The following is a 12069-nucleotide window of genomic DNA, read 5'->3' on the forward strand; positions in this document are numbered from 1 at the left end:
ATGAACAAGGATCAATGATGATTGAAGAATGAACAAGGATCAATGGTTATGAGGAATGAAAGATGAAGAACGAACATGGATCAATGATCAATGAAGAATGAACAATCAAGAACGAACAAGGATCAATGATCATTGAAGAATGAACAAGGATCATGGTCAATGAAGAATGAAGAATGAAGAATGAACAAGGATCAATGATCAATGAAGAACGAACAATGAAGAACGGACAAGGATCAGTGACCATTGAAGAATGAACAAGGATCAATTGTCAATGAATAATGAACGATGAAGAATGAACAAGGATCAACGATCTATGAAAAATGAACGATACAGAACGAACAAGGATCAATCATCATCGAAGAATGAACAAGTATCAATGGTCAATGAAGAATGAACGATGAAGAATGAACAAGGATCAATGATCAATGAAGAATGAACGATGAAGAATTAACAAGGATCAATGATCAATGAAGAATGAACGATGAAGAATGAACAAGGATCAACGATCAGTGAAGATTGTACAAGGATCAATGGTCAATGAAGAATGAACGATCAAGAATGAGCAAGGATCAATGATCATTGAAGAATGAACGATGCAGAATGAAATAGTATCAATGATCAATGAACAATGAACGATGAAGAATGAACAAGGATCAATGATCAGTGAAGAATGAACAAGGATCAATGGTCCATGAAGAATGAGCATGGATTAGTGATAATTGAAGAATAAGCACGGATCAATGGTCAATGAAGAATGAACGATGAAAAATGAACAGGGATCAATAGTTAATGAAGAATGAACGATGAAGAACGAACAAGGATCAATGATCAATGAAGAATGAAAGATCAAGAATGAACAAGGGTCAACGATCAATGAAGAATGAACGAAGAAGAATGAACAAGTATCAATGGTCAATGAAGAATGAACAAGGATCAATAATCAATGAAGAATGAAGGATGAAGAACGAACAAGAATCAATGATCATTGAAGAATGAACAAGGATCAATGATCAATGCAGAATGAAAGATGAATAATGAACAAGGATCAATGATCATTGAAGAATGAGCACGGATTAATAGTCAATGATGAATGAACGATGAAGAATGAACAAGGATTAATGATGACTGAAGAATGAACAAGGATCAATGGTTAATTAAGAATGAAAGATGAAGAACGAACAAGGATCAATGATCAATGAAGAATGAAAGATCAAGAATGAACAAGGATCAATGATCAATGAACAATGGACAATGAAGAACGAACAAGGATCAATGATCATTGAAGAATGAACAAGGATCAATAATCAATGAAGAACGAACGATGAAGAACGAACAAGGATCAAAGATCATTGAAGAATGAACAAGGATCAATGGTCAATGGAGAATGAACGATGAAGAATGAACAAGGATCAATGATCAATGAAAAATGAACGATAGAGAACGAACAAGGATCAATCATCATTGAAGAATGAACAAGGATCAATGGTCAATGAAGAATGAACGATGAAGAATGAACAAGGATACATGATCAATGAAGAATGAACGATGAAGAATGAACAAGTATCAATGATCAAAGAAGAATTAACGATGATGAATGAACAAGGATCAATGATCAGTAAAGAATGAACAAGGATCAACGGTCAATGAAGAATGAACGATGAAGAACGAACAAGAATCAATGATAAATGAAGAATCAACGATGAAGAATGAACAAGGATCAATGATCAATGAAGAAAGAACGATGAAGAATGAACAAGGATCAATGATCCATGAAGAATGAACAATGAAGAATGGACAAGGATCAATGATCATTGAAGAATGAACAATGAAGAATGAACAAGGATCACTGATCCTTGAAGAATGAACGATGAAGAATGAACAAGGATCAATGATCAATGAAAAATGAGCGATGAAGAATGAACAAGAATCAATGATCATTGAAGAATGAGCACGGATCAATGGTCAATGAAGACTGACGATGAAGAATGAACAAGTATCAATAATGATTGAAAACTGAACAAGGATCAATGGTTAATGTAGAATGAGCGACGAAGAACGAACAAGGATCAATGATCAATGAAGAATGAAAGATCAAGAATGAACAAGGATCAATGATCAATGAAGAATGAACGATGAAGAACGAACAAGGATCAATGATCTTTGAAGAATGAACAAGGATCAATGGTCAATGAAGAATGAACGATGAAGAATGAACAAGGATCAATGATCAATGAAGAATGAACGATTAAGAACGATAAAGGATCAATCATCATTGAAGAATGATCAAGGATCAATGATCAATGATCAATGAAGAATGAACGATAAAAAATAAACAAGGATTAATGATCAATGAAAAATGAACGATGAAGAACGAACAAGGATCAATGATCATTGAAGAATGAACAAGGATCAATGATCATTGAAGAATGAACGATGAAGAACGAACAAGGATCAATAATCATTGAAGAATGAACAAGGATCAATGGTCAATGAAGAATGAATGATGAAGAATGAACAAGGATCAATGGTCATTGATGAATGAATGATGGAGAATGAACAAGGATCAATGGTCAATGAAGAATGAACGATGAAGAATGAACAAGGATCAATGATCAATGAAAAATGAACGATACAGAACGAACACGGATCAATCATCATCGAAGAATGAACAAGGATCAATGGTCAATGAAGAATGAACGATGAAGAATGAACAAGGATCAATGATCAATGAAGAATGAACGATGAAGAATTAACAAGGATCAATGATCAATGAAGAATGAACGATGAAGAATGAACAAGGATCAACGATCAGTGAAGATTGTACACAGGATCAATGGTCAATGAAGAATGAACGATCAAGAATGAGCAAGGATCAATGATCAATGAAGAATGAACGATGAAGAATTGATACAAACGGAGTATCAAAGGTCAAGGTCCCCACTAATGGGGTGGAAGAACAGAATAGCACAATGGATTTGTCATCTACGCCAAATTCACGTGGGACACAGGAAACCTCCATGAATACTTCTCAACAATCAAACATGGGCTTAAGAACACATATCAAGGCCAAAGAAATCCAAAGCATTACAAGAGCTAGCAACCAAGACTCAGAAGAACAGACAGACTCCAAGAACAAGGCAACAGAACTGCCTGGCAAACAGCTGACCTTGGTGAACCGCCTGAGTTCATACCGGAACCACTTGGACCGGGAGGAGGGCTGGAATGGCATCTCACCACATGGGCCAAGCCACCAAGGGCCAAGGGTTTTACTGATAGTGCACCAGGAGGACGGTGGAACAAGATAAAGGAGGGCCAGTCACAAACTTGCAAAAATCAGAAAAAACGACTAAGTGTTGAGCTCCTGTTTATGATTCTGTTTTGATTAGTTAATCCACGTGTATTAGTTGGTTGTTTTGTAACGGCTAGTTTAGTTCCCAAAGCCTATAAATACATGGGCTCTCAATGTAATCCACACGTTGAACATTGTTTTGAATATCAATAATACTTGAGGTATTTTCAGAAAAGGATTTTCTGAGTTTGAAGTTTGTTTGCAAACTTCTTCACGGAGGTTGTGGAGCGACTTCTGGCCGGAGGGAAGATAAACTACGGAGTGGTTTTGAATCCTAAGGGCACCTTGCAATCAAGGCCTGGAAGTCCTTGCATTTTGCTTATCATAGGAAGGTCATATCAGGGAGGCAACGTTCATTTGTCCGCCATCATCAGAAAAACAAGAACCCAGTTCTTTGTATGTGTGTGCGAGTCTGTGTGTTAATTGATTAGTGTTTGAATGTTTGAGTGTGTTTACGTTTGAATCAATTAGTCTATTTCAATCTTTACACCACAAAGAACATTCCTCGCCCTTGATTACGCATCAACTTGGTATCAGAGCCCAGCCACGAATTGGGCAAAGGCTGCACATATTGGAGTTCCGAGGAAAGAGGTTTCATAGTTTCTGGGTTTTCAGAAGGAGAAAAGCGTTGGGCGATTTTGACGCATGGTGTAAAATTCAATCATCATTGATTCCACGACATACAGGGAGTGATTTCTCCTATACTTTTCATTTGTCATTCAATTGTTTACATATTTTTTTCTTTTTGGACACAAACACACACGAAATTTCTGGATTTGTTGATTCTTGCATTTTCGTTTTTCGCATACATTTCTTAAACATCATTTGTCGTGCATTGCTGGTTAAATTAGTTGTCTCTGGTCGAGTGGATATGACCATGGAGGAAAGATTTGGGATATTAGAAGAAAATATGAGATTAGTCATGCAAACCCTAAATCAATTAAGAATCGACAATCAACAGGATAGGACACCAAACCCTAATTTGCGACCCTACGAGGATAGAACGGTTAAAATTGATATTCCTGAATTCGATGGACATTCCTATGACCCTGGGAAGTATCTTGAATGGGAAGATCGAATGGATAACTATTTTGAATTCAAAAACACACCCCCAGATCAACAGTACAGATTAGCCAAAGTGAAATTGATTAAATCGGCTGCTATTTGGCTTGAAGGAGTACAGAAGCGTAGAGTTAGGGAGGAAAGGGGTAGGATTAATTCTTGGACCAAGCTCAAGAAACACATGAAAAGGAAATATGTCCCTACCTCATACAAACAACAGCAATACATCCAACTAAATGCCATGAAACAGGGAACGAAATCTGTGGATGAGTATAGAAATGAGTGGGAAAGGTTGTATGCGCTTTGTGACCCCCATGAAACTGAGGAGATGAGAGTGGGAAGGTTCATAGCTGGGCTAAGGGAGGAAATCAGGGATAGGCTTATGACTACACCTGACCTCACAGTGCACATAGGCAGTTTGCAGGCTGTGGAGATTGAGAGACAAATCAATAGGGCAGCCCACTCCCAAACCAGAGGCACAAGGACCTACACCCCTAGGAATACGAGCACCATCCCTGCACCTAAGAGAGACACTTCCAGCAGTGGGATAAAGGTTAACACCACTAGAGGAGACCCCACTACCAACCCTAAGGATATGGTCTGTTTCAAATGTAATGGGAGGGGCCATTACAAAAGAGACTGCCCTAATGCAAGAGCCTTCACCATGAGGGAATGGAATGAAATCAGACAGGACACAAGACCAAAGAAAATCTTAGTAGCCAAGAATGGGCAGGAAGAGGAGATGTACCCCCCAAATTTGAGTGATGATGATGGCACCTGTATAAGGGATGATGAGGGAAACTTATAGAGGTTTGAGGGAGACACTGAAGAGGATGAAGATGAGGAGCTGAAGAGAGTGTTGCCTGAGGAGGAGCACCTGATTCTGGTCATTAGAAGGAGCTTTCACACCACACCCTTAGCCAAGAGATCTGACCAGAGGGAAAATATATTCCAAACCAAGTGCAAAATACAGGGGAAAGTGTGTGATCTTATTATTGACAGTGGGAGTGAGTCCAACTGTGTGAGCAGGCAATTAGTGACCGAGCTGAATCTTGATACCAAGCCTCACCCTCACCCTTATAAGATGAAGTGGCTTGACAACAAAGCAAGTGGGTCAGTGAGCAAGCAGTGCTTAGTGAGCCTGACCTTGGGAACATATGCTGATGAGGTTTTGTGTGATGTGCTTGAGATGGAGGCTTGCCACTTATTGCTAGGTAGACCTTGGCAATATGACAAGAAGACCACCCACAATGGTTACACTAACACATACACCCTTAAGCATAATGGGAAGAGAAAGGAGCTGGTGCCCCTGCCCCCACATAAAGTTGTTCCACCTAGACCATCCAAGGCACCTATACATTTGATGACTAGAAGGGAGTGTGAGAGGGAGATTGAGAAGGAGGAAGTCCTGTATATATTAATCAGTAAAGAAGTACAGGATACCACACCCATACCCCCTGAGTTACAGAGCCTGTTGGATCAGTTTAGTGATGTTTTTCCAAGTGACCTACCACTTGGCCTACCTCCTGTGAGGGGTATTGAGCACCAATAGACTTAGTCCCAGGAGCCAACTTGCCTAACAAGCCTGCCTATAGATCCAACCCTAAGGAAACTAAGGAATTACAAAGGCAAGTGGATGAGCTAATACAAAGAGGATATGTTAGGGAAAGCTTAAGCCCCTGTGCTGTGCCTACTCTGTTAGTCCCAAAAAAGGATGGCACATGGAGGATGTGCATAGACAGCCGTAGCATGAATAATATAACCATCAAGTATAGATTCCCTAGACCAAGAATTGATGATATCCTGGATGAATTAGGAGGCTCAGAATGGTTTAGCAAGGTGGATCTTAGAAGTGGATATCACCAAATACGCATTAAACAGGGGGATGAATGGAAAACTTCATTCAAGACCAAGTATGGGCTGTATGAGTGGCTTGTGATGCCCTTTGGCTTGACTGGAGCCCCCAGCACTTTCATGAGGCTGATGAATGAGGTGCTTAGACCCTTCTTAGGGAAGTTCATAGTAGTCTACCTAGATGACATACTTGTTTACAGTAAGGGAATAACAGAACACTTAAACCACCTCCAACAATTATTTGAAGTGCTGAGAAAACAGAGACTCTATGCTAAGCTTGAGAAATGTAGCTTCCTCCTACCTGAAGTGAGTTTCCTAGGCTATATTGTAGGAAAGGAAGGAGTAAGGGTTGATCCTGCTAAGGTCCAAGCCATACAAGAGTGGCCTACACCCACCACCCTCACACAGGTAAGAGCCTTTCATGGCTTGGCCTCCTTCTACAGGAGGTTCATAAGGAATTTCAGCTCTGTTTTAGCACCTGTAACAGAGTGTACCAAACAAGGGAGGTTTGAGTGGACCCTTGCTGCTCAAAGGGCCTTTGAAACCCTCAAGGAGCTGATGTGTAAGGCCCCTATCTTGAAGCTACATGACTTTACCAAGCCATTTGAGTTGGAATGTGATGCTAGTGGGGTAGGTATTGGAGCTGTGCTAGTTTAGGAGGGGAGACCTATTGCGTTTTTTAGTGAGAAATTAAACCACAGTAGGTTGAACTATTCCACTTATGATAAGGAGTTCTATGCAATTGTTAGGGCTCTTGAGCATTGGTCCCATTACCTGAAAGTACAACCATTCATCTTGCACACAGACCATGAATCCCTAAAGCACATAAACAGCCAACAGAAGCTAAGCAGCAGACATGCTCGATGGGTTGAATTTATGCAGACTTTTGATTTTTCAGCCAAATATAAAGTAGGAAAAACCAATATTATAGCTGATGCCCTCAGTAGGAAGTACAATTTACTTGGGATAGTAGGATCTAAAATCTTAGGCTTTGAATTCATAAAGGATCAGTACCCTGTTTGCCCTGATTTTGCTGAAATATATCAGTCATGTAGAGATAAACCTCAAGGCTTATTTAACATTCACCAAGGTTTTCTGTTTAAAGGAAACAAATTATGCATACCTAAGCTTCCTCTTAGGACTATTTTGGTGAAAGAAGTTCATGAAGGTAGCATAGCAGGCCATTTTGGAATCCAAAAAACCTTAGACATGCTAGCCAAGCACTTCTACTGGCCTAAGATGCTTGGCACAGTAGGAAAACATATTCTGAAATGTGAGGCTTGTCTTAAGGCCAAAGTGACCTTTCACAAGGGAGAATACATACCCCTACCTGTTGCACACAAGCCTTGGGAGCACATTAGCATGGATTTTATAGTGGCTTTACCAAGGACAAAGAGAGGCAAAGATGCCATCATGGTGGTTGTAGATAGATTTTCTAAGATGTCTCACTTTATAGCCTGCACCAAGGTGGATGATGCTCAAAGCATTGCAAGGCTGTTCTTTGCTGAAATAGTTAGGTTGCATGGCATACCAAAAACTATTGTTTCAGATAGGGACAGCAAGTTTCTCAACTATTTTTGGAAAAGCTTGTGGAAAATGGTAGGCTCTAAGCTATTGTTTAGCACTGCTTACCATCCACAAACGGATGGCCAAACAGAGGTGACCAATAGAACCGTGGGCACCCTGCTCAAGTCTTGAAACTTTGTCATGCTGAGTTTGCATATAATAGAGCACCAAGTCATGCTACAAAATACTCACCATTTGAATGTGTTTATGGCACTAACCCTTTACTTCCTGTATCTCTTATTGATCTACCTGTGTGTGACAGCAAGAGCTTGGAAGCAGAAGATATGATTAAGCAAATGGAAGCAATACACAAGCAAGTACATGACAATTTGGAGATCACTAACTCAAGGTACAAGCAACAAGCAGACAAGCATCTGAAGAGGAAGCAGCCTATCAAGGAAGGGGATCTAGTCTGGGTATACCTCAGAAAAGAAAGATTTCCCCAACTCAGGAAAAACAAACTAATGCCCAGAGCTATTGGTCCATTCCCAGTGAAGAAACAATATGGGGAGAATGCTTTTGAGATCCAACTACCAGCAGAGTATAATATCTCTTCCACATTCAACATAGGAGACCTTACCTTGTATGAGCCGGACAAAGAATTGAGGACAATTCTTTCCCAAGAGGGAGGAATTGATACAAACGGAGTATCAAAGGTCAAGGTCCCCACTAATGGGGTGGAAGAACAGAATAGCACAATGGATTTGTCATCTACGCCAAATGCACGTGGGACACAGGAAACCTCCATGAATACTTCTCAACAATCAAACATGGGCTTAAGAACACATATCAAGGCCAAAGAAATCCAAAGCATTACAAGAGCCAGCAACCAAGACTCAGAAGAACAGACAAACTCCAAGAACAAGGCAACAGAACTGCCTGGCAAACAGCTGACCTTGGTGAACCGCCTGAGTTCAGACCGGAACCACTTGGACCGGGAGGAGGGCTGGAATGGCATCTCACCACATGGGCCAAGCCACCAAGGGCCAAGGGTTTTACTGATAGTGCACCAGGAGGACGGTGGAACAAGATAAAGGAGGGCCAGTCACAAATTTGCCACGTGCATTAGTCAAGCCTTGTAACGGCTATTTTTTGGGATGTAAAACTCTATAAATACGTAGGACATTCATGTATATTGATTCATGTTTTGATATTGAGAAATAAAGTCAGATTTCAGTTTTCAGACAAAGTGTTTGTTTGTTCGAGTTTGTTTGCAAACTTGTTCCAAGGGGTGTTCCTTCTTGGGCCGGAGAATTCATAGGTTTTCAGGCAAACCTATATTCTCAGGATAGCATACAAGGCGGGGAACCATTCCCCTTGCTTTGAGTTTCTGTAGGAGGGTGCAAAAGGGTGGGACAACATCCACCAGTTCAGGCATCAGAAAATCAAGAATTACCTTCTTGAGTGTTCTGAGTGTTCTGAGCCCTTTTGTATCGAGTGATTTAGGATTTTGCATGAGTGATTGGGCCATACGCTGATTCCACATTGATCTAGGCATAACAAAGACCACATTAAGTCTTTGTTTTACATCAACTTGGTATCAGAGCCAATTCACGTAAGGGACAAAGGAGGGTATATCAGAAGGACATTCAAAGAAATTGTCATTTGTTCTGGGTTGTTTTGAAGAAGGAGTCTGAAGGCGATTTACAAAGCGAAAGAATTGGAGATTTGTGCATTTCCATTCCTACAACGTTCAGGGAGTGTCTTCCTTTACTTTGAATTCATTTTTAATTGTCATTACAGCTTTGCAATTCATTACATCATTCTTTTGTATCTGGACACGATTTGTTCTTCGAATTTTGCGATTTTTTTTCTTCGATATTTGAAAATTTTGGGATTATTCTGTGCTGGTTATCTAATTGTTGTGACTTAGAGACCATGGACCGTGATGATAGGTTTGAAGCGCTAGAAGATAAGCTGGATAGATTGTTCACGCATCTAGGGTTAGACAATCAAACTCACAGACCACCAAACCCTAATTTTTGCACATATGAGGATAGAACCATTAAAATTGATCTTCCTGAATTTGACGGCTTGTCTTATTACCCAGCCAAGTACCTGGAATGGGAGGGAAGGATGGAACAATACTTTGAATTTAAAGAAACACCCCCAAACCAACAATATAAGATTGCCAAGATTAAACTGACCAAATCAGCTGCAGTTTGGTTAGAAAGCATTCAAAAACAAAGACTTAGGGAAGAGAGGAATAGGATTAGCACTTGGGACAAACTTAGGAAGCAGATGAAGAGGAGATATGTCCCAGCCACATACAGGCAGCAACTGATTGTGCAGTTGTATGCCATGAAACAAGGAGCTAGGTCTGTAGAGGACTACATGAATGAATGGGAGAGACTACATCACCTTTGTGACCTTCATGAGGCTGAGGAAATCAAAGTGGGAAAGTTTGTAGCTGGGTTAAGGGAGGAGATTAGGGACAGACTGATGAATACGCCTGATCTCACATTGCACCTAGCCCTTTCACAGGGCACAGAAATTGAGAGGCAAGCTCACAAGGCAGCAAACTCCCAAATGAGGAACACCAGGACCTATGCACCTAGGAATACAAGTAGTTTAACTATGCCTAGGAGGGAGCTGCCAACCCCTGGACCTAAACCTGCTAACACCAGAACAGAGCCACACACCAAACCACAGGACATAGTGTGTTTTAAATGCAATGGGAGGGGCACTATAAGAGGGACTGTCCCAATGCCAGGGCTTTCACAATGAGGGAGTGGACTGACATTAGGCAAAACACTAACCCTAAGAGACTCTTGGTATTAAAGAATGGGCAAGAGGAAGAGTTAGACCCCCCCAGTTTGAGTGATGGTGATGGTACATTCATAGGGGATGAGCAGGGGAACTGGCGCCCTTTTGAAGGAGATTCTGAGGAAGGAGGAGGGAACTGGAAAAGATTTTACCTGAAGAAGAACACATGAGCCTGATTATTAGAAGGAGTTTCCACACTACACCAATGTCAAAGAAGTCTGACCAGCGAGAAAATATCTTTCAGACCAAGTGTAAAGTGCAAGGGAAGGTCTGTGATGTGATTATTGATAGTGGGAGCGAGTCAAATTGTGTTAGTAGTCAGTTGGTAGGAGAGCTAAACCTCAAAACCAAACCTCACCCCCATCCATACAAGATGAAATGGTTAGATGACAAGGCAAGTGGGACAGTAAGTAAACAATGCCTGGTAAGCTTGACTTTAGGAACCTATGTTGATGATATCCTGTGTGATGTGCTTGATATGGATGCTTGCCATCTACTTTTGGGTAGACCATGGCAATATGATAGGAAAACCACACATAATGGATATACCAACACATATACCATTAGTCATAATGGGAAGAGAAAGGAATTGATTCCCCTGCCTCCACATAAGGCTGTTCCTCCTACAACTACTAAAGTACACGTCCATTTAATGAGCAGAAAGGAGTGTGAAAGAGAAATTCAAGGGGAAGGAGTGATATACCTAATGGTTGCCAAGGAAGCCCATGAACCTGTGCCTATACCCCCTGAATTGAGGGGACTGTTAGACCAATACAAGGATGTTTTTCCTGCTGAGTTGCCCCCTGGTTTACCCCCTATGAGAGGTATTGAGCACCAGATAGATTTAATAACAGGGGCTAGTTTGCCCAATAAACCTGCCTATAGATCCAACCCCAAGGAAACCCAAGAACTACAAAGGCAAGTAGAGGACCTGATGCAGAGAGGATATGTCAGAGAGAGCTTAAGCCCTTGCGCAGTACCCACTTTACTTGTTCCAAAAAAAGATGGCACATGGAGAATGTGTATTGACAGCCGTAGTGTTAACAACATAACCATTAAGTATAGGTTTCCTATACCTAGGATTGATGACATCTTGGATGAGTTAGGAGGTTCTCAATGGTTCAGCAAGGTAGACCTTCGGAGTGGATACCACCAAATCAGAATGAAAACAGGGGATGAGTGGAAATCCGCATTCAAGACCAAGTATGGGCTGTACGAATGGCTTGTGATGCCCTTTGGCTTGACTGGAGCACCTAGCACATTCATGAGACTTATGAATGAGATATTGAGACCATTCTTAGGAAAGTTTACAATTGTTTACCTAGATGACATACTCATCTATAGCAGGAGTATAGCAGAGCACTTAGATCATCTCAAACAACTATTTGAAGTCTTAAGAAAACAGAGGCTGTATGCAAAGTTAGAAAAATGCAGCTTCCTTCTGCCCGAGGTCAGCTTCTTAGGATATATTG

The 12069-nt window shown here is 40.8% G+C and overlaps 1 protein-coding gene across 1 annotated transcript; it reads left to right on the plus strand.

The window, feature by feature from the left end:
* Positions 1-2969: 2969 nt before the first annotated feature.
* On the plus strand, positions 2970-8865 carry LOC130821564 (uncharacterized). The gene is made up of 7 exons (XM_057687355.1): positions 2970-3263; positions 3569-3681; positions 3821-5155; positions 5222-5913; positions 5964-6895; positions 6995-7956; positions 8094-8865. The coding sequence occupies exons 1-7, from the start codon at positions 2970-2972 to the stop codon at positions 8863-8865; spliced, it is 5100 nt and encodes a 1699-aa protein (XP_057543338.1).
* The last annotated feature ends 3204 nt before the right edge of the window (positions 8866-12069 follow it).

The sequence above is a fragment of the Amaranthus tricolor genome, chromosome 8 (assembly GCF_026212465.1).
Source record: "Amaranthus tricolor cultivar Red isolate AtriRed21 chromosome 8, ASM2621246v1, whole genome shotgun sequence".
NCBI classification, from domain to species: domain Eukaryota; kingdom Viridiplantae; phylum Streptophyta; class Magnoliopsida; order Caryophyllales; family Amaranthaceae; genus Amaranthus; species Amaranthus tricolor.